The 23,486-nt window shown below is 36.6% G+C and overlaps 1 protein-coding gene across 1 annotated transcript in view; it reads left to right on the forward strand.

Annotated features, from left to right (window-relative positions):
* The window catches only part of ERCC4 (ERCC excision repair 4, endonuclease catalytic subunit), a 50,440-nt gene extending 27,683 nt beyond the window's left edge, over positions 1 to 22,757 (forward strand). The window contains exons 7-11 of the mRNA XM_043977427.1: positions 6,398 to 6,508; positions 8,562 to 9,141; positions 11,511 to 11,603; positions 20,488 to 20,600; positions 21,084 to 22,757. Of these exons, the coding sequence (XP_043833362.1) occupies positions 6,398 to 6,508; positions 8,562 to 9,141; positions 11,511 to 11,603; positions 20,488 to 20,600; positions 21,084 to 21,817 (1,631 nt within the window). The 3' untranslated portion in view covers positions 21,818 to 22,757. The remainder of the gene's footprint in view (positions 1 to 6,397; positions 6,509 to 8,561; positions 9,142 to 11,510; positions 11,604 to 20,487; positions 20,601 to 21,083) is intronic.
* The last annotated feature ends 729 nt before the right edge of the window (positions 22,758 to 23,486 follow it).

The following is a 23,486-nucleotide window of genomic DNA, read 5'->3' on the forward strand; positions in this document are numbered from 1 at the left end:
CTGAGATTAGTCACCAGTTTTCCAGGGTATGAAATAAGTACAGTACTGCCCCCTGCTTAATTTACAGAACTGTGGTGTTCCTTAAGTACTTGTAAAAAAAATAAATAAATAAAAAGGAAAGAAAGAAAGAAAGAAAGAAAGAAAGAAAGAAAGAAAGAAAGAAAGAAAGAAAGAAAGAAAGAAAGAAAAAATATTACATAATAATACATTGACAGTTTGGGTAATTTTGGTAATCTGTTGATTTGCCCAATTGTGGGGTTTTTTTGTTGTCTTTGTTGCAAAGAAAGGTTCAATGGGGGGCACATCAATGACTGTAAAAAGCAAAATTATCAACAGAACTTTAAAAATACAAGGAAAGATTATAGGATCACAAATTTAAAGCTTAAAAGCAAGGGATCTTAGAAACCAGCCAATCCAACTCCTTCATTTTATAGGGAAGGAAACTGAGGCTGAGAGGGGTTGAATGACTTGCCCAGTGTTACACACCTAGTAGTCTCTTGAGGCAGGATTTGAACCCAGATATTCTTAAATTTTTTTTAATTTTTTTTTTTTGGATTGGGCAATGAGGGTTAAGTGACTTGCCCAAGGTCACACAGCTAGTGTCAAGTGTCTGATGTCGGATTTGAACTCAGGTCCTTCTGACTCCAGGACTGGTGCTCCATCTACTGTGCCACCTAGCTGCCCCAGAACCCAGCACTCTGTCCACTATACTACCTACTTGCTTCACTTTATCTTCTACATGTTACTAGTTGAATGTAGCAATCATTAATTAAGCACCTAATCTATGCAAAGCACAGTGCTACCCAAGTTTATATAAAATATATTCCCTCTCCTGATAGAACTTGAAAACTATGAAGATAAGACATGTATACAAAAAGTTATAAAATAATACATGACAAGCATGTGTGCGAGAAGAGCAAAACTCAACACCCTGTAAAACCCAAAGGGTACAAAATTTTATCCTGTCCTGTATCTTTGGTATGGCAAAAATAGTAATTAAAGAATTTGTGTTTTCTAGATAGATAGAACTATATACCTTATAAGCAGGTATGATGCCTCATAGCATAATAACCTCCAACTCCTGATTATTAAATGCAAGTTATATACAATAAACTTAATTAAATTTTTATCAGAGTTATAAAACCTCTATAAATATTTATCCAAAATATATTTTCTTCTAGCATGATTGTACCTTTAAGGAGTAAATTTCAGCATTATTAAAAAGGAGATAGTTGAATCCACAAATAGTGGGGTTGTAAAATGGTATTTATGCTCTCCATGTTATTTTAAATACTTTCTTTCCCCAAACCTGTTTCTCTCTGTGATTGCATTATTTCTGCTTGTCAATATTCAAGTCTCTTTTGTTCAAAACATTGGTGTCCTCTGACTTTTCCTTTCACCTCTTATCCATTCAGTTATCACATTTCTTTCAATTCCATCTCCTTAACTTATCACATCCATCTTCTCGTATATGTTTCCACTGACACTATAATGGTTCAGATCCTTGTTACCATATTCCTGAACCATTTCAGTAGGCTTCTAACCAGTTAATCAAGAAATCATAGCATGGATATAAAGCACAGATTAAAGCATAGATGTGTGGATCATTGTGCTAATCATTTGTGGGTTACCAATACAAAATTGAAACCATCTCTACTCTAGCATATATTCTAATAGGGGAGACAAGTACATATATAATTATATGGAAGATAAATACAAATAAAAACCAGATAGTTTGGCACTAGCAGTTGGGAGGATCAGAAAAAACTTCTTGTAGAAAAGAGTGCTTGAGCTGGATAATGAAGTTATTTTTATGAGGCACAGATGAGAAGGGTGTACATTCCAGGTATAGGGGACTACCAGTGCAAAGGCATAGTGATGGGAGAATACGGTATGTCCTCAAAACCTCCATGTTTCACCCTCCCCTAACCCACTCACACTGAGAATTTTGCCTCAGATTTTACTGAAAAACAAGGCTTTTGCTAAAAGCTCTTCTTCCAGCCTCCTCATCTTACACCATCCAAATGCCTTCTGCCACTATGCACTTCTTCAGCTGTCTCACATAAAAAGGTGGCCCTTCTCATTACCAAGGCAAAATCTTCATGCACAAGTGATCCCATTCCATCCCATTTTCTCCAACAGATTGCCCCTTTATCATTTTTATGCTCTCACCTTCAATCTGTTCTTCACTACTAGCTATTTCCCTACTGCCTACAAATATGCCTGTGTCACCCCCATTCTCAAAAAAATCTTCCATTCATCCATCCATCCATCCCCACTAACTGTCATCCCCACCTCTTTGTGGCTATACTCCTTGAGAAGGCCATCTACAATAGATGCCTCCACTTCCTTCCTCTCACTCTCTTCTTAACTCTCTACAGTCTGGCTTCCAACTTCATTATTTAACCCAGACTGCAGCCTCTGACACTGTTGATCACCCTCTTACCTCTATAACCATTTTTCTCTAGGTTTCTGTAACACTTCTCTATCCTGGTTCTACTACCTGTGTGACCACCAGTCCGTCACCTTTGGTTATTCTTCATCCAGGTCACACCCACTAGCCCTGGGTATCTCCCAGGGCTCTGTCCTAGGATCTTTTCTCCTTCTGTATTATCTTTTTGTTGTTGTTGTTTTTTGTTTGTTTGTTTTTAGTGAGGCAAGTGGGGTTAAGTGACTTGCCCAGGGTCACACGGCTAGTAAGTGTTAAGTATCTGAGGCCAGATTTGAACTCAGGTACTCCTGACTCCAGGGCCAGTACTCTATCCACTGCGCCACCTAGCTGCCCCCTTCCTTCTGTATTATCTTACTTGGTTATTTCGTCAGTTCATGGGTTCACTGATAATTTCTAGATTGATAATTCTATACTGATGATTCTCAGATCTACTTCTTTAACCCTAATCACTTTCCTAATCTCCAAACTTGAATTTCCTATTGCCTGTTAGACATCTCAAACAATCTCAAACTGCATTTCCCATAGACATCTTAAACTCAGCAAGTCCAAAAACTAGACACAGTATCTCTCCCCCCTCCCCTTCCTAAAACTTTCCCTTTTTTAATGTTCCCATTACTCTCAAGGGTACCACCATCTTCTCAGTCATTCAAACTTAAAACCTATATGTCAGGGGCAGCTAGGTGACGCAGTGGATAGAGCACCAGCCCTGGAGTCAGAAGGACCTGAGTTCAAATCCGGCCTCAGACTCTTAACACTTACTAGCTATGTGACCCTGGGCAAGTCACTTAACCCCAATTGCCTCACTAAAAAAAAAAAAAAACAACCTATATGTCATCTTCAACAACTCATTCCCTATCATACCCAATATCTAATTTGTTGCCAGTGCCTATCAATTTTACCTTAGTAAGATCATTTAAAATAAACCCCTCTCTGTGATACCGCCACCATACCAGTGCAAGCCCTTATCTCCTCACACCTGGAGTATTGCAGTAGCCTGCCTCAAGTCTTTCCCTGTTCAAGTCTGGCTTCCACTCAGCTGTCAAATTGATCTTCCTAAATTGCAAATCTGATAATGTCACCCTCCCATTCCCCATTTAGCAAATTTCAGTAGCTCCCTGTCACCTCCAAGATCAAATATAAAATTCTCTGTTTAGCATTCAAAGCCTTCACAAACTGGCCCCCTCCTGCCTTTCCAGTCTTCTTATATCTTGTTCCCTGCTTCTCTCCCTCCACCACCACGTTTCCAACAATCTGGTGACACTGGTCTCCTTGTTGATTTTCACATAAGACATTCCATCTCCAAACTCTGGGAATTTTCACTGATTGTTCTCCATGCCTGGAATACTCTCCCTCCTCATCTCTACCTCTTGGCTTTCATGGCTTCCTTCAAGGCCCAGCTAAATCCCATTTTCTACAATAAGTCTTTCCTGGATCCCCTTTAAAAATTCTATTCATTACCTCCAATTTAAGCTGTAGATAGCTAATTTGTACATAATTATTTTTCCTGTTGTCTTCCCCATTAGATTGTGAGCTCCTTGAGAGAAAGGACTGTCTTTTATTTTTCTTTATGGTCCCAATACATAATAGGCACTTAATAAATACTAATTGACTGACAGAGATAAGGCTGATTTGTCTAGTTTACAGCATACAAGAAGGGCTAATGTACAATGATTCCAAAAAGGTAAGTTGAGGTCAATTTGTGAAGGGCATTAAAGACTAATCAGAAGAATTTATATTTTTTCTAGAGGCAATAGAGAACCACTGGAATTAATATTGAGTAAGGCTAGTGACATGGTGAAATTTATGTTTGAGGGAAATCATTTTATTATTGGCTGTGTGGAAAATAGAATGGAGTTGAAGACACTTGAGTCAGGGAGACCAATTTGGAGTCTGTTGAAGTAACCTAGTGATGAGGTTGATGAGGACCTGAACAAAGGTGATGTCCGTGTCAGTATTGAGAAGGGATGAGATGCAAGAGATGTTGTAAAGGTAAAAACAGCAAGATTTGGCAACTTGTTAGATATGTGGGATAATGAAAAAGGAAGACAGTTACAAACCTGAGAGACTAGATAAATGAAAGTGTCTTTGATAGAAATAGGGAGGTTTGAAAGAGCATTGACTTTGAAGAAAGGATAATGAGTTCTGGTTTAGACAAATGAGTTTGAGATGTCTCTAGCACCTCCAGTGTGAAATGTCCGGTAGGAAGTTGGTAATGCAGGACCAAAGCTCAGGAGTAAACATAGAGCTGGATATGTGTCTGTGTGCACATTTATGTGTGTGTGTATGTATACATAGATAGATAGATAGATATAGATATATTTGTATGTGTGTACGTACATAAACATATACACATATGTTTACCTATAGTAATTATTTTTGTAGAAATAATAATTAAATCTGTGGGAACTGAGGTCAATAAGAAAAAGAGTGTAAAGAGCAAAGAGCCTTGTCTGAGGATTGATCAGAGATCCAGGAAAGAAGAGTCATGAAAACCCAGAAGAGAGAAGGTATCCAGGAGGAGAAAGTAGTCAACAGCGTCAAATGCAGTAGAGGTCAAGTAGGATTTATGAGGACTGAGGAAGAACTATCAGATTTGGCATTTAAAAGATCATTGGTAAATTTGGAGAGAGCAATTTCAACTAAGTAATGAATTGGAAGCCAAACTGTGAATTGTTGTGGAATGAATGAGAGAGGAAACAGAAGTGAAGACATGGGGAAAATGGCCTGAAAAATTCTGAGGTGTGTAGGCCTCCATCAGTCACGGAAGACCATGGATCAGCGCCTTGAAGAGCCACAGGCCACAGTGTGGCTGTGCAGCCCGATACGGGAGCCACAGCTCCTGAGTGACTTATAACCAGTAACTGCTGCATCCCGTGTTGTACCCCATGAGGAATAGCTGGAGTGTCCTCTCCAGGGCGCTGGCCTGGGTGGATCAATTGGAAAACAAGATGTTGCCCATGCAGCAGCAGGTTTTCCCTCTCTGCAACATTGGTGGATCCAAAGGAGAGGCAGAGCCAATACAGTTTGGCACCAGTGCCACCTCAGGAGTGGCCAGAGGGATGTGATGTCCAACATCCAACTGCCTAAGGGATTCTGACTCCTGATTTTTCCTCAGGGTTTCCTTCCCCTAGGCAGGTTGCCTGCCAAGGCTAACAAGCCCCACCTGCCCAAAGCGACTGGTTTTAAGGTGCCAGTGACTTGCCTTCGCCCCTTCTCCTGTTAGTGGAAACAGTTCCACCACAAGAAGGCCAGGAGTTGGGCTTCAGTTGTCAGAGGCTATTCTGAGGTGTAGAAGGATTATAAATCAAAATAGGGAGAAAGAATGTATTTGGGATGCTGACGGGATGGAATAATAGAAGGTTAGATAAAGGAATATTACAGGTTTTGACTAAACCAATGGAACACTTGTAGGTAATGGTGAGACCATTGTGACCATCCCTGCTAATTGAAGTGGAGAAGATCCTAGTATTCAAGGTGATTGAGGAATTGGGGTTGAGGGAATATCTTTATGGATGTTGAAATCCCTAAGGGCAAGAGTTGAGGAGGAGAAGACTATAATAAACTAGGCGTGAAACTCCTTAAAAAGGAAGGGAGCATGATCTGGGAGCCAGTATAAAACAGCCACCATGATTCAAATAGTGTAGAAAATTTCGATACTGTGAACTTCAAAGAAAATAAGGTTGCTAAGTGATAACAGCAAATGAGTACCTGGAAGTGGCATTCAGGAGCTAGGAATATTCCAATCTTACTCCAGGACCAGTAGGTTGGAGTGAAGGTATATCCAGTGCTGGAGAGGATGGCCAGGGATGCAACGTCATCTAGGGGAAGCCAGACAAGTAGATGGATAGAATGTGAGAGAAAGAACTCCAGGATGAAGGGAAGTTTGTTTACTATGGAAAATGGAAATTCCACATGAAGTGAAACTTATCATTTATTATTTTGCAGAAACGAAAAGAGAACTGATCCTAGAAAGCAATCCTAAATGGGAAGCTCTAACCGAAGTATTGAAAGAAATTGAAATAGAAAATAACAACAGCGAAGCTCTTGGTGGCCCAGGTAAGAGTGAATTAAGAAGTAAAAGAAAATTAAGCAGTTAAGTGTTCCATTTTGGGAAACCACAGAGAAGTGACTACCAGTTATTCTCCTGAAAAATAAGTTAATAAAGCACCAAATGTAAGACATAAAGAACCTGCCTAGCAGCCATTTGTTTTCTGCTGTCATAACTTAATGATCTTTATTTATCTTATTATAATTAATGTTTCACCTGTGTTTTTGCCTGAAGGGATTTTTTTTTTTTTAGGGGCTTCAGGACTTTTAACTTCCTTTAAAAAGATCTAGCCCAAGGGCAGCTAGGTGGCACAGTGGATAGAGCACTGGCCCTGGAGTCAGGAGTACCTGAGTTAAAATCCGGCCTCAGACATTTGACACTTACTAGCTGTGTGACCCTGGGCAAGTCACTTAACCCGCATTGCCCCACCAAAAAAAAAAAAAGATCTAGCCCATTTTCCCAAAAAAAAAAAATCAAGAAAGAATCAAACTTATTTTAGTGGCTACTATCTTTATATTCTTTTTTTAAGCCTCTCTGATTAATAGGAATAGTCTTACTTCACAGACTATCAGTTGTCTGTGTAGAAAGGTGGTCATAATCTTTTAAAGTTCACATTTGACAAGTTCCTTTCTCAAATAATTCACATTACTGGACTTAAAGGAGAGTTTTTGGCAAAAGAAATACAATAGGAATGTGGTGCATGTAAATGTAATATATGAGCACGATCATGTAGTTTCTCACTAGATCTTGTTGTCTTTAAAAGTATTTAGTCTAGTATTTAACAGTTTCTCAATTCTGAAATGTTTTTGGTATGGTTTCTTTAAAGAAAGTAATGTACCTCTTCAGCCTTGTCATTCCTATAGATCAAAATAAACAATTTTACATTCCTACGGCCACTGAACAATGAGATAATATCGCTTCAAATCTTAATTGTTATGATTTAAAGCCCAGCATACTAAAGAAAGACATTCTTCTCTAGAAGGGCTTTTGGTTTCCTTCCCAGAGCCTTTTTCCCAAATTCCTATCCTTGTTTATTACACAGAAGAGACATAGTAGAAGATTAATTTTGTCAGATTAGCCTTAACTTGACTAGCAACAAATCCTATCTGTAAGCAGTTTCTGTCCTAATATTTGTTTGTTTTCTTAAATGTATTTGGATTATGTGAGGCAGTTCCTGTGGATTATCAGTTTATTCAAGTGAATAAAGCCCCAGCCTGGGAATTAAACACCCACTTCTTCCTTAGTTTAGCCACTGACTAAAGCTGTGACAGTAGCCATGTCACTTAATGATTGTGTCCCACTGGGCTTTTCCATCTGCCCAGTGGCTGTATCATCCAGACTCCTGGGCCTTGCCATCTGTGCTACCACAAAACCCTAAGAATCACTGGACCTTTCCATCTCTTCTGAATACAGACTATCCTTTATGCATTGCCTTACACAGTTAGAATGTGAACTCCTTGAGAGCAGGGACTGTTTTGAGTTTTTCTTTGTATCCCCAGAGCACCATGCTTGGTACATAGTATGTACTTTATATATGCATTTTCATTCATTCTTTCTCCAAAAAATAAATTTTTTAAAAAATGTGTCATTTCAATGAAAAATAAAAATTTTAAAGTAACTTTAAGTTTATAGGCAATTAACAAAGTACAAATTATAGCTATAATTTTATCCAATACTGCTTTATAGCAGATAAAAATAATTTAAATGAGACCACCAATCTTTTAAATGTGGTTTAATGTATATTTTTTCTTTTTGTTGTTCACTAAAGTAGCAAGTGATTAAAACACTCTTATCTAATATTATAGGAAGCAAGTTTTTCTTTTTAAAAATTTACTAATAAAGAAAAATTTTTCCTTATTTTAATATTAGTATTACTTCACAAAACACTAAAAATATCCAATTTAGACTTTTAGCCAGAAGATTTTTGATGAAAGGATTTGACAAACTTTTGAGAAGAATTACATAATTTTTAAATTATGTATCTTTACTCAAGAGGCATAATGTAGGCTTTCTTATTTTTTGAAAGCAAGATAAAGGGTTTTTTAATTTTCTTGACTTCAGGGCAAGTACTTATTTGCGCAAGTGATGATCGAACATGTGCACAGCTTAGAGACTATCTCACTGTTGGAGCAAAGGCTTTCTTATTGAAACTATATACAAAAACCTTTGGAAAGGATAACAAAGCTGGAGAAGTAAAGTTGAAATTCAAAAAAGAAGACAATTCTAAGGGAAACCTGAAATCTAGCAAAGAATCCAAAGTCTCAAAAGCCAAGGTCAGGACTTCCATAAAACGAAGACCTCCAAAAAAGAAGCAAGAATTGACTTTAACTCAAATGGTAACAAAGATTGAGGATGAAATTGAAGAAGTTGATTCTAAAGAAACAAGCAACAGCCAAGAAAGCTGCCTTGAGGAAACTGAACCTGAAGTGTTTGGTATGAATTTATCATCTGATGCTGCATATGGCATCATGAAAGAACCCCTCACTATCATACATCCACTTCTGGGTTGTGGCGACCCCTATGCTCTGACCAGGGTACTACATGAAGTGGAGCCGAGATATGTTGTCTTATATGATGCAGAACTAACCTTTGTTCGTCAGCTTGAAATTTATAGGGCAAGTAGACCTGGGAAGCCTATGAGGCAAGTGTATTAAATTATTGTGAGTATAATTACAAGGGTGGGGTTTTTTATTAGTTTTACTCTTCTTTGGCATTAAACCACAGTCATTACTAGTTCTTTTTTCCTTCTTTAAATTATTATTATTCTAGGGGGCAGCTAGGTAGCACAGTGGATAAAGCACTGGCCCTGGATTCAGGAGGACCTGAGTACAAATTTGGCCTCAGACACTTGACACTTACTAGCTGTGTGACCCTGAGCAAGTAATTTAACCTTCATTGCCCCGCAAAAAAAAATTATTATTATTATTATTATTATTGAGTTATAATTATTACCATATTTTAAAGTCATTTGAAAATTTGTTTGCTAAACTGTATAATCATGAATTTGAAGTTTTTATAAGAGGAGATCTAAAATGCCACACTGAGCTGAGTAGCTGCAAATAGGAAAAGACAGAAAGTACCACAGACCAGTTCTCTCATTTTAAAAATGAGGAAACATTCTCAGGATGGAAAGTGGCTTGCCCAAGGTCATACATACTAAATAGCAGAACTGAAATTAAAAGCCAGGTTTTCTGACTCCAAGTCCAGTGCCCTTTCCAGACCTCATCCTAGCACATTACCTCTAATTTTTTGTTACCCCATTATCCATATTGTATTTGTATTGATTTGAAGTTTAAGATGTACAATCATATGAGTAAGTCCAGTACTGTTACAAAAAAATTATACAGATTACATCAAAAGCCTCAACTTTGATGGTAGTTTCAGTGTTTCTAAATGTCGGGGAGGGGGAACAAGCCAAGGAAGAGGAAAGGTATCATATTTGTCTTCTAGTACTTAAAGAACTATCATATGGGAGATTGTACTTATCCTATGATTCCAGATAGAAGAATTTGGACCATTAAGTGGAAGCTATAGGGAGAGAGATTTGCCTCAATATAAAGAGCTTTCTAGTAAGTTGAGCTTTCAAAAATGGAATAAGTTGCTTCATGATGTGATTTTCCCATAACTTGACGAGTGTCCAGGCAGAGGATGGATCATCAGTTGTGGGAGGCATCATAGAAGAGGCTTGTATATTTGGTAAGGACTTTTACTAGATGCACTCTGAGATCTTTTTCAACTCCTCAGAGTCTATGAGCATGTAAGTATAGTATCTTAGATGTCCAATTTGGAGAAAAATAAACAGCAAAATGATTATCTTGAACTCAGTCTGAACCAATAGACAAAGCCAAGAGAAAAGTTTCTAGCAGCCTTTCAGATAGACACAGGCTGGCATATCATACCAAGAGAAATGAATCTGAAATAATACAGGATTAGAAGTTTGGATAGAGAATGAGATGAACAAAAGTAATCAGAGAATAATTAAATGTGTCATTCTTAGTTCTCATGCTTAGTGATAGCATATATGCTCTGAAGAAGATTTCTGTTGCCTGGGAATAATATAGTTAGTAACATTTTGGGGAAAATGGTTTACAAGGAAAGAAGAGAAAAGTTGGAGAGTTTTTTTTAAGGTAGGAATAAGAGGAAACATTAAGAGGTTGAAGAAAAGGGGGGCAAAATGGACATAGTTGATTCTACCTCTCAGCAGTCTCAGCTACAAAGAAAGTAGAAAAGAGGCAGATTGTCTGTAACCATTTGTTACAAAGGAATATTAGGGATGGAAAGCAGGAGAGACATTGGGAATTGACTGTGATGTAAAGAAGAAAAGAACATCAGTGAAACATTTCAAAAGAAATTTTAAAAGAGGCAAAATAAATAGCAGACCTCCTCCTCCACCCCCCCAAAAAAGAAGATATATGTATAATTAATTGTGAGTAGATTAATAAAGTCCATTGTGCTGTATGTCAATGTGTTTATATCAAATGTGTGATGTCTCTATTCTGTTAAGACATTTACCAATGTGAAAGACCTGAGACATCACTTGGAGAGATAAGGATTGTATAGATTTCACTTATTGTTTATTTTCCACTAGCATATGATCTTTTATAGATTGATTTCTATAACTAAACAATCTAACATTTAAAACAGTTTTTTGGCAGGAATGCAAAGCAAAAATGAAAAGAGAATATAATCTCAGGGGAGGGGGCCAGTGGACTCTTATATTTCTGAGAAAATAATCACTCATCTTCTCTAATTGTATTTCACTGTTTACCCAAACTTGATTCCTTCTTTTGACAAAGGGAAAAAAAGCTAGGTAATAAAATCTTTAATAGGTAGAGTTTAGCAGCTTGATTTTAGTAAGAGTGTGATTAATGGAACCTTTTATGTTTAGTCAAATATTTATCATTTAAACCCTTTGAGTTGCCAAATTCAAGAGTTATACTATTCCCTATAGGGATTAAGCACTGTGTTTTTGTGGTCTAAAAAAAAAAAATCTTCTGTCTTGACTTGCAGGGTTTACTTTCTTATATATGGAGGTTCAACGGAAGAGCAGCGCTATCTTACTGCCTTACGGAAAGAAAAAGAAGCTTTTGAGAAACTCATTAGGTAATAGAGCATTAGTGTGTAAATAGCAAACTATAGAAGACCTCCCTTAAGTGATTGTGGGCAGATTCCAGAAGGAAAACCTATGGTGCACACATAAGAAGAATGAAGAAACTGCTATGCTTCAATTTTTTTTTTTAAGTTTCCTGGGGGATGGAAAAAAGAAAGAGAGAGAAAGGTAGTAGGGAAAGGCTCTATTGAGAGTATAAATCTGGCCTTTTTTTCTTAATGGTAACCAACACACCTTTGTTTCTTTCTCTTTTTCCCCTTCCCAGTCTTTCCCAGAATTCAGAAGGTAAAGCCAGAACTGAAAAGTCAAGCCTGAAAATATTGGGCTGGACTGATGTAGTTTGAAGTTTTCAGCTTTCCAAAACACTCCGCCAACTTAAGCACTGACAACCTGTGGCAACACACAGCTGCCAGATGCAGAAAAGAGATGGTTTTCAGTGGCATACTACCTGCCATTAAGTTCCTAGGCAGAAGAGAAAAGTACATAGTTCTTTTTCCACCTTGCCCTATCCTCCACCCTTGCCTCACCACCATCCACAATATGCATCTTGCTCTCCTTCCTCCAATGCCAAGCTCTTCCCAAAACTTTTTTGTATCCATATATGTATACAATGTATCCTTCTGTAATTATAAAGCAGTCTAGCTTCATCTTCTCAGGATCCTTATGTAACATAAGCACTAAGGCAATTTATTCAGACTCCCACTTGTGCTAACAAATCAGGTGTCCAGAGCATGGCCACACCTTCCTTCAGAGGTCTGGGTGTAATCCTGAGGGCTTGAGGAGTTGTTTGTCTGATACTTGTGTAATTTAAAATTCTAAATGTGGGTCCTAATCTGTTCCCCCAGTTTTGGGGGAAACTGACTAAAATCACTGATAAAACGAGTTTAGGTTTTTAAGGGTTTATTGAAAGATAGTAAAAGAAGAGAAAGATTGAGAACAGAATTCCTACAACCTGGCAATCCTATCTTTCCTCAACTCCTCTGTCCTCTGCTGCCACCATGGTGAAGTCAGGAACCCAAAAAGGGAGAACTCCTCCCCCAGCGTTCGCTTCCTACTTCGTGTGTCCCTCACAGAAATGGGAGGCTCCTCAAGTTCATTGGCTGGTAGCCTTGATAGACAGTACCAGTGAGCAAACGTCACTTCCTGACGCCAAGGAAAAGCCACATGGCCTTGCCCTCAGAGGCATTCTCCTCATGGTGGAGCTTTCCTATAGTAAGTCTCCAGCAGGTGGCATCATTCCAATCATTACAGTCCCCTCTTTTGTTTCATTTGAAAAACGAATGAGCTTGCTCAATGAAACATACTATAGATCATGAGTCCCAACCACTGTGCTTTCCACCATGATCACAATTGATATCCATTAGTCATCAGACTTAAATATCTTTTAGGAAAGAGTATTTAACTAAGGTTGTACAGTAAGAATAGTTGATATAAAACATCCCCTGCAAAAGTGTGTTTTCTTTCCCACCTTGTTATCTTGAATCTATTATGTTTGTCTTCCCACTGCAAAATATAAGTTCTTTGAGGACAGGGATCATTTTGGTTTTTTTCTTTGCATACATAGCACTTAATACAATGCCTTGTACCTAGTAGGTACTTAATAAATGTTTATTGAATTGAAATTCTCATTCTCTGTACAAAGGCCAAACTAATACTTATGCTCAAAAGAAAAATTAACCAATCCCTTCCCAGTCCCCCAACAGCCTAGTTGGTTCACCAGGTAGTAAAAATACCTTGAATTATTCATTACTTTGAAGCACATTGAAATTCAGTAGCATTACATTACTATTACTTTGTAGCTAAATAGCATCTACCTCATCACATTTCCTTACATTCACAAGTAGCTTTGTATCCCCGTTGGGATCAGTGATACAATATTGGTGGACACAACAACTATTTGAATAGCAGACTTTGGAATAGAAAGTCTTCTGTGTATTAATTTATATGCTACTTTTCCATAAAATTATAGTTTTACATGTTACCTGACATGATAAATCTAAACCTCTCATGTAGTTTTTAAGTCCTTCCATTTCAAGTCTCCAATTATCTGTATTCCAGTTTCCTTATAATATTTTTCCTCAGTTAAATTTTCGAACTTTGAAAAGTGTTCTTTAAAAGACAGAATTTGTTTAAGGAATTGTACTGTGGGAATCAGTTATATTAAAGAGCATTTATATTAGAGACAGACTTAGAGTATGACATCTACCACAACCTGCATATGTCAAGTTCTAAGGAATGCAAATATTACTATTTAAAATAGTTTAATATATAATAATATAAAACAGTGAAGCTAGAAGTGGAAGAACTCTTTGTAGTCATTGGAATAGCATAAAAAGACTAGTCACTTATAAGGAAAGGAAAAATTTATTTGGCAGTAGAACTAGTGGTAGGATTTTACCTATGAGAGAATAGTAGTAAACAGTAGTCTCAATTTACATTGTTGGTCAAGTATTATTATTCATATTTTACCAATTAAGAAAGTGAAACACTCTTACCATAAATGTCCTATGATACAAAGTGGATTAGTGGTAGAGCTTGGTTCAAAAACCATATTGTTGTTTTTTCAGAATCCTAGGCCGTTCTGTCATTAATGCCTCTCTGGATTTTCTAGGTGTCATTGAAAATATAGTAAATAAAATATAGTAAACCTCACTAGTAGAGAATGAGAACCAAATATGAATGATGGAATACTTTTAAAGTTAGTGAAATTTATAAGCTTGTATACCCAACTGCACTAACCTAACAAAGTGTTGAAAGTAGAGGGCCCTTACTCTGAAAAAAAAGATTATGTATAGTTATAATTTGAGTTAAATCAAGTTAATTTAAGTGATTAATTTGGAAGACTTGCTTTAAAAATAGTTTAACTTTTTTTCAAAGAATTGTCATTTTATATATTACTTTACAAATTGAATATACAATTTTCATTTTTTGAAGGTTTATGCCTTGCATTTTAAAGTACTGTTATTTTTATTTTTCTAGGTTAGTTTTGCAGCCATTATTATTTGCTTAACTTACTTATAAAACTAGTTGAAACAACTGTAAAATCATTTGGAGGCAGATTTTCAGTGTAACAAGTATTAATCATGGATATTAGAAGTGTCAAAAATTATAGGTATAACCAGATATAGGACAGCCTGGTGTATGAGGGTATCCCCACAGGCTAACTAACCTTAGGACAGGTAGGGCATGACAGAGGAAGTGATTGATCTCCAGGGAATTGATGAAAATTGCTCTGTAACTTTTAAACATCCTATAAATGTAAGTTATTCTTCATAATAAGTATTTATAGTAGTAACTATAATAAAACAAGTAATTATCATAAAAAATTATAGGTATATATGGTTGCTATATTTTATTAAGAAGACAGTCATCAAAACAATACTTAAGATTTTACAGTAATTTACATTTCTTTTAACTAAACAAGAATATATATGTATTTTAATGTTTAACTATTATACTTAAAAGTAGTTACTTTTTGAAACAAAAACTACATATAACCCATTTCTTCCAGGTTGGCATTAGAACTTTAAACATTTTGTTACACAGCAAATTCAACCTTTATTTTCTCCCTTTATGTAAAAAAAGATGAAGTCCCCTCTTTTTTTTCAATTCTCAGTTTGATGTTAATTAGCATAAAGGAAGACTTTTAAAAACAATAATATCTCCGTGTCTCAGAGAACACATAATGTAACACATCCCTTCTCACAGCACAGAAGCCAGGAACTCCTAGTACGAAATGCTGTATCTATTTGCTTGTGCATTGTTGCACGGAATTACTGTAACAGTTGTTTTTGCTTAATTGCTTTTTTTTTTTAATAAATGCTAAGTGTTTTTATTAATAGGACCTAAGCCTTTGATGTCCCCTTTTTTTTTTTTTTTGTGGGGCAGTGGGGGTTAAGTGACTTGCCCAGGGTCACACAGCTAGTAAGTGTCAGGTGTCTGAGGCTGGATTTGAACTCAGGTACTCCTAAATCTAGGGCCGGTGCTTTATCCACTGCGCCACCTAGCCGCCCCTCACTTAATTGCTTTTTTATTATTACAAAGGAAGGTTCACTCTGGAAGGGGAGTATTTCTACCTCAGAAATCATTATAAAGACAAAAAAGACATTAATAAGTTTTTTTGAAATAATAATAGAATCCTAGACCTAGACACTACCTAAAATCCAAATAGTACATACTTTAGCATTTACAAAATCTGAGCCATAGAACAACGAAGTGAAATAAGCAAGGCAGGTGGTATTAACCTCATTTTATATATGGGAGAAATTAAGAGTTGGGGAAGTGGTTAAAGCTTGTTAATTAGCATTGGCTGACAAGTGGCATTACTCAAACCAGAACTTAAGTATTCTAGCTTCTAGCTCATTCTCTTTCTACTCCAGAATGTTGCATATCACTGCAGAAGAAGCTACCATTGTTCAATCAAATCAGTTGGGCAAACATTTATTAAGAATTCAATATGTGGGGCAGCTAGATGGTGCAGTGGATAAAGTACTGGCCCTGGATTCAGGAGGACCTGAGTTCAAATCCAGCCTCGGACACTTGACATTTACTAGCTGTGTGACTCTGGGCAAGTCACTTAACCCTCATTGCCCCACAAACAAAAAAAAATAAAGTTCAGTATGTACCAGTCACTGTGCTGGGCCCTAAGGACATAACGACAAAAGTAAAACAACCTTTGCCCACAAGAAAATTAGATTCTCCTGAAGAAAAAGTAGTATGTACAAAATAACATAAAGTCATTTCAGAGGAGTGGAGGTAGGCACCAACATCTGGGACATCAGAAGAGACTCCTTTTAGCAAGTGGCACTAAGTCTCATGAGCCCTGAAAGGGAGTTAGGGTTACAAGGAGCAGAGATGAGGTGGGAGAATTTTCCTAGCCTAGCAGATAAATTGCAAAGGCAAAGCTATAAATAAAGGGTCATACAAGTTTGCCAATTTGGCTGGTACTTAATTACAAGACAGAAAGTAATATGTAGCCAACATAGAAAAATAGACTAGAGCCAGATTATGAAGGGCCAATGAAAAGAGTTTGTATTTATCCTATATGTTATATTATCACTTCAATTTGTTAATAATAACAAAATTCCATTTGTGTCACACTTCACAGTTTATAAAGTGCCTCCACATAAATGATTTCATCCAGTCATCACCACAATTCTGTGGAGTTAATATTATCCTTATTTTCAAATGAGGAAAGGTTAGACATTAAGTGACTTGCTCAGGGACCCACAGCTAATAGGTGATAGAGCCAGGACTCAGACATGGACTTTCTTATTCTGAGTACCATATAGTTTCTAAGAAAAATAATAGTGATTTACACTAAAGAATTTAGGATACTTCTCTTTCACATCTTATAAGCAAACTTCTGTTTCTTAAGTGGTTTACTGTTTGCCTAGGAATGGGCTATTTACAATTTCTATTCTAGAATAATGATTACTGGATGTGTGTCATAGTTAACTTTTATTCTTTATCATTTATGTCTTGGCCCTTATAAGTATTGAGTATTGAGAAGAATTGGGGCTGAAATAGTTCCTGGCCTGTTGTGACCACTTTCTCTTCTTTATCATCCTGATGATAACTTTGTATTTGTATATATGTTATCTCAAAAGCTATATGGCTAAGAGCCATAATTTTTATTCCAAAATTATATGTTCAAGTTTTAGCCTATAGCAAATTTAAACTAAAATGAAACCTGACATGGCCAAAAGACAATTTCTCAAGGAATTAAGTGACAAATTTTCTGGTCAATTGTGAGAAAATAATGGGTTTGGGGATGCCCCGAGGCCCCCTCCTGAGAGAATAATATTGGGATTGATTGGATTGACTTTGCTGATTAACTCATTTAAAGTTGACTTGATTGAAACCACACCTACCTGAGAGCCTGGCCCTCAGGGGTTGTGTTCTCTGAACTCTGAGCATGTTCTGCTCATGGACTGCCCTCAAGTCCAGTGAACCAATGGATTTGGGTGATGCTAGCCAATTAGCTTAAAGCAGTGTGTAAGGACCGCCTCTCGTTGCACCGGCAGGAAGCTTCCAGTCACACAGGGAGAGAGACTTCCCTTTTTGGCCTAAGACTCGTAAATGAAGGCACCTTTTTCTGTATTCTTCCCTAGATCCTAGCGAGGCTTTCCTAACTTTCAGGGCAATGTGTTTTATCTTTACTAATACCTAATATGCTTTAATAAATGCTTAATGCCCCAAAACTGGTGCTAAAGCTTCTAATTTATAAGTAGCAATATATTAGAAACCCCAGCTAATTTTCCCCAAGCTTGTCACAGAAATAGGGTGACCACATATAGATTTACTCGCCACAATCAGAAACCTCTTTTTGTTTCAACTCCATTTTACAATATGTCACAACTATAATAGTGTGGCAGGCCTCTCTAACACTGAAGCCCATACTGACTTCTATTTAGTTTTATCTAGTAATCTGGGATACTCAATTGCTTGTTTTATGATATCAACTTTGTCTCTTCAACTAGATTATAAGCTCCTTGAGGCCAGTCACTAGTCTTTTACTCATTTTGTATGCCATGTAGCACAGTGCTGTACATATTGTAGACACTCAGTTTTTTAACCTTGCTTTTATAAATAATGTAGGAGAACAGAATTTAATCTTCTGATTGTTGAGAATTTTGTGGCAACTGCATGTCATTATGTAGAACCTCAGTTTGATAGCTATATATACATATATATTTATAAAATTCTTTTGAGGGCACCATCATCCTTCATGCCATCCAGGTTCAAAACTTAAGTCATCTTCAATTCTTCATTCTCGCTCACTGCCCTCCCCCCCCCACAATATCCTTTCAGTTGCCTGGTCCTATTGAATCCTACTTCCACAGTATATCTCACATTAACCCCCTTTTCTATGTTAACATGGATACCACCCTAGTTTAGATCCTCATCAAACTCACCTGGGCTATTGCAGTAGTTTTCTAATTGAACCTCCCAATTTTTAGTCTCTTTCCTCCCATTGGTGTCAAACAAATAGAAATAAACCCCTGTGGGCCTCATACTGACTTAGAAAACACAAGTTAACAGTGTTGCATTAGGTTTTTATTGATTTTGTTCAACATTTCCCAATTACATTTAATCTGGTTTGTGCCACACTTGGGAGTTCTTAAGGCTGTGAGTTTGACTCCTTTACATCTTCTGAAATAACATCACAGGTCAGTTTTCTATTTACTTGCCTCTAGGGTAAAATAAAAATTACTTCTTTTGACATTTAAGGTCTTCAACAGTCTGACTCAGACTACTTTTCTAAACTGATTTCACATTAATCCCCTTCATATGCTCTCCATGTCAGCCAAGCTGTCTTATTTTTTCTTCCCCTAACTTTGCATTTCATCTCCCACCTTTGCCTTTGCACAAGCTCTCTCCCAAGCCTGGATTGCACTCTATCCTAACCTCCAGTTTTTAGAATTCTTAGTTTTCTTCAAGGTTTAACTCACTCAGATGGTACCTTCCACATGAAGCCTTTCCTGTTCCCCCCAATTCTTCATGTTCTTCCCTCAAATTATGTTGTGGTTATTTATCTCTTTAAATATTATAGATTCCCCAATAGAATCTAAGTTCAATGAGAGTAGACACTTTGTTTTATTTTTATATACTATCACCTAGCACAGTGTCTTACATATATGGGATACTCAGTAAAGGCTTGTTGAATTTTTGAATTGAGAAAATACAAGCTAGGGGCAGCTAGGTGGGGCAGTGGATAGAGCACCAGCCCTGAATTCAGGAGGACCTGAGTTCAAATCCAGCCTCAGACACTTAACAATTACTAGCTGTGTGACCCTAGGCAAGTCACTTAACCCCAATTGCCTCACCAAAAAAAAAAAAAAAAAAGGAGAAAAAATACAAGCTATATTGGCCTGAAAGGTTAAATGTGTGCTAAAATCCATATAACCTTGAATTTGTTTTTAAATGTTACAGTTCTCTGTTGTTAATTGTTCTTATTCGTTGTTTTTTCCCTGAATAGTTAATGTATTTTTAAAATTCCAATTAAGAGATCTAGCTCATCAAAGTTTTATTTTGTTTCTCATTTTTTAAAAAAATCATTTTTGTAAAAATTATTTTTAATCTAATATTCAAATTTTTTAAATACATTGGTGTTATCTGTTCCTTTTGTAAGTAGCATAGCAGTTGTTTATGTGTTTATAAATGCTTAGAAATAATTTACTTTTAACAAATTTTTTTAAAGAATTTACTATAATAAACATTCTCCCTTTCAGTCTTTTTTTGTGTATGCACCATTCAAATGAATAAAATTATGAATTGTCAAATCTTTGAAGAGCCAGTAGTGTGGAAAAAATATTGTTTTCTGTTGGAGGACCAGGAAGTAGTATATAGTTTTTTCTACTTTTAGCTATTATTTGTTATATATTTTTGGTTTTAATATAGCATTTCACCATATATCAAAGCATATGAATTGTTTTATATTTGGAAAATATGTAGAAAAAATAGGGGGCAGCTAGGTGGCACAGTGGATAGAGCACCGGCCCTGGAGTCAGGAGTACCTGAGTTCAAATCCGGCCTCAGACATTTGACACTTACTAGCTGTGTGACCCTGGGCAAGTCACTTAACCCCAATTGCCTCACCAAAAAATAAATAAATAAATGAAATTTTAGAAAATAATTTTTTTGGTTTGGTTTGGGGTTTTTTGGGTTTTTTGTAGGGCAATGGGGGTTAAGTGACTTGCCCAGGGTCACACAGCTAGTAAGTGTCAAGTGTCCGAGGCTGGATTTGAACTCAGGTACTTCTGAATCCCGGGCTGGTGCTCTATCCAATGCGCCACCTAGCTGCCCCTGAAAAAAATAAACTTAAAGTTTATATTGTTCAATTTAATTTCTTGTACTAATTTCATAATATTTCAGGGAAAAAGCAAGTATGGTTATCCCTGAAGAAAGAGAAGGCAGAGATGAAACAAACTTAGATCTCGTAAGGGAAGCTACACCTTCACATGCTTCCGCTGACACTCGCAAAGCAGGTGAGTTTTTACCATCTCCAGATCAGAGTCTTATGCCTTCAGACAAGCTTATTTGTATGCATTTGTCATTTATAAGCCCTACATTTGTAAGTTGGAAATTACTTGTACATTATCTCTAAAGTTCTTTCCAGATCCCAGATTCTGGGATTCTCTCGGAGTCACTTTTGACAATCAAGCTCTATTATGTCTGTCAGCAAAATTAAATTAAGCTAACTTGTGAGGGGTGCTCCAGGGGTATTCAATGTAGCTTTATTTCCAAAAAAAATTTATGTAGGAAACATCATAGTGCCATGCACCTAATTTGGGAATCTATAATGTATTTTTCTGAAATGCTGGAGGCTTATTGATAAATGTTAGTAGGAATTCTTTCCAGACATTAATCGTAGTCGAACAAAAGAAACATTGGTTTAAATTTTAATCCTTATTTAAGCATATATTTTTCTTTAATGACATTCATTCTGAATACCTATATTCACTTCATAGGTGGCCAGGAAAAGACTAATTTGCAACAAAATATAATTGTGGACATGCGAGAGTTTCGAAGTGAACTTCCATCTCTGATTCATCGTCGAGGCATTGACATTGAACCAGTTACTTTAGAAGTTGGAGATTATATCCTTACTCCAGAAATATGTGTGGAGAGGAAAAGTATCAGTGATTTGATTGGTTCCTTAAATAATGGTCGTCTTTATAGTCAGTGCATCTCCATGTCTCGATATTATAAGCGACCAGTACTTCTGATTGAGTTTGATCCCAGTAAACCTTTCTCTCTTACTTCTCGAGGCTCTCTACATCAGGAGATTTCCAGCAATGATATTAGTTCCAAACTTACTCTTCTTACCCTTCATTTCCCAAAACTCCGTATCCTTTGGTGTCCTTCCCCACATGCAACTGCTGAGTTGTTTGAGGAGTTGAAACAGAACAAGCCACAACCTGATGCCACAACAGCGATGGCCATCACAGCAGATGCTGAAACCCTTCCTGATTCAGAAAAATACAATCCTGGACCCCAAGACTTCTTATTAAAAATGCCAGGTGTCAATGCTAAAAACTGTTGTTCCTTAATGAATCATGTTAAGAGCATTGCAGAGTTAACAACTTTGTCACAAGATACCCTCTCGAGTATTCTTGGAAATGCTGCAAATGCTAAGCAGCTTTATGATTTCATCCATACATCCTATTCAGAAGTTACAGCTCAGGGAAAAGTTAAAAAGTAAAATGGTAGAGGTGCTTATTTTGCTGACACAGCCATACTCTTTGGTGCCTTTTATCATAATAGTAGTCATGCTCTCATTTCTTCGACTCATTGTTTTCCATTATAGTCAGTAGAACAGAAATCTTAGAATCCCAAAACTGGAAATCATCTAATCTAAGCCCCTCAATTTACCTATGAGGATATAGATGCCCAGAGAGGGAATGTGACCCACCCAGAGTCAAATAGCTAGTTAGTAGCCAGAGCTAGAGTTAGAGATCAAGTCTCCTGATGTGAAGGGCAGTCAGTGTTCTTCTTCATGCTGCATCATGGGAGTCTTTTTAAAGCTGTTGGCTTTGCTTCCTCTTTCCCCTTTGGGACACTAGCACAGTTAAAAATGAAGTATATCATGGTATCCATTTACATTTGTTTAACTGTTTATCAAGGAGGGAATTGTTTAATGAATTAAAATTGGTGCTTCTAAAAAGTTTGATGAAAATACATATAGTCCAGTTCTCCTCTGCCGGCTGTACAAAATACACCAGTGTATCATGAAGACCTCCAAAAGGAAGGGAACCACCTTTTGTCGTTCCTGTCCAATTTCCTACTCTCAATGTAGAAACATTGGAGGATTTGCCTCAGCTGACTGAAGAGTGCAACCGGTAGAAGTCTTAGCCTGATGAATTTCTAATTATGAAAATACATGTGATATAGTTTAGCTAATAACTTTTTTATAATATAAAGTGAATTGCCTATTTGCAGAAGTTTGCTTCTTTGAACATGCCTAGTCCCCTGGACTCCTGCGTTATCAGAACCCTAAATGCTAGTCTTTAAAAGCTTTTTCTTGCTCCCACCTCCTACATATACCTTAAGATGACTCTCTCCATACCACCCCAAAATACTGTTTTGAACTCATTTCTGATCTATTAACTTCCACATTTTGTGAAATTCTATGACTACAGTACTTCTTAAATTTACATCCGGGTGTGAGGTCTAGATTACATGCAAATGAGGTTCTATTTTCTGTACTGGAGCTTTATCCAAAGAAATACTGCACAAGAATCAGTAAATAGGAAAGTAATCATAGTTATAGGCTTAATACATTTTTTTAAATCATAAACTTTTCTAGAAAAAAAGTTCATGTCAGGTTCATGCCTCATTTGTGAGTAATCTGGCTTAACATTCTACTGAATATATAAAAGACTTAAATTCCAGTACTTAAATTGTCTATAATAAAAACAATCTACAGTGATCTGATCATTGGCATTGAATTTTCTGCTCATAGCTAATATGGACTCACTGAATTCTAAACAAATTAGAAGTCAGTCCATGTGACAAAATTTGCATTCTTGTCTGTGGGAATCAGTTTTTTTTGTCACACAACCTGGAATAAGAAAGCATTGCACACAACTGTATAAATTTATTTATAAATGCTATTTATATGTTATTTCAACAATACTTTTATCTGTTTTTGAAATTTAAATGTCCTATAAAGACTGTATAATAGTGTACTTTTAAATTAAATTCAGTGGTTGGCATTAATTGTATTAATTGTGATTATAGAATTGAGAGGTGGTTTGGAATGATAGTGCTTTAAGACAAAAAGTTCTAAGCTTTTTTGCTCCAATGTCAAAAACTTACTATCGGTTTCCCAAATAAATATGTTAACTTGGATCATTGGGGTTTTCCTAAGT

Source organism: Dromiciops gliroides, chromosome 1 (assembly GCF_019393635.1).
Source record: "Dromiciops gliroides isolate mDroGli1 chromosome 1, mDroGli1.pri, whole genome shotgun sequence".
In the NCBI taxonomy this organism is placed as follows: domain Eukaryota; kingdom Metazoa; phylum Chordata; class Mammalia; order Microbiotheria; family Microbiotheriidae; genus Dromiciops; species Dromiciops gliroides.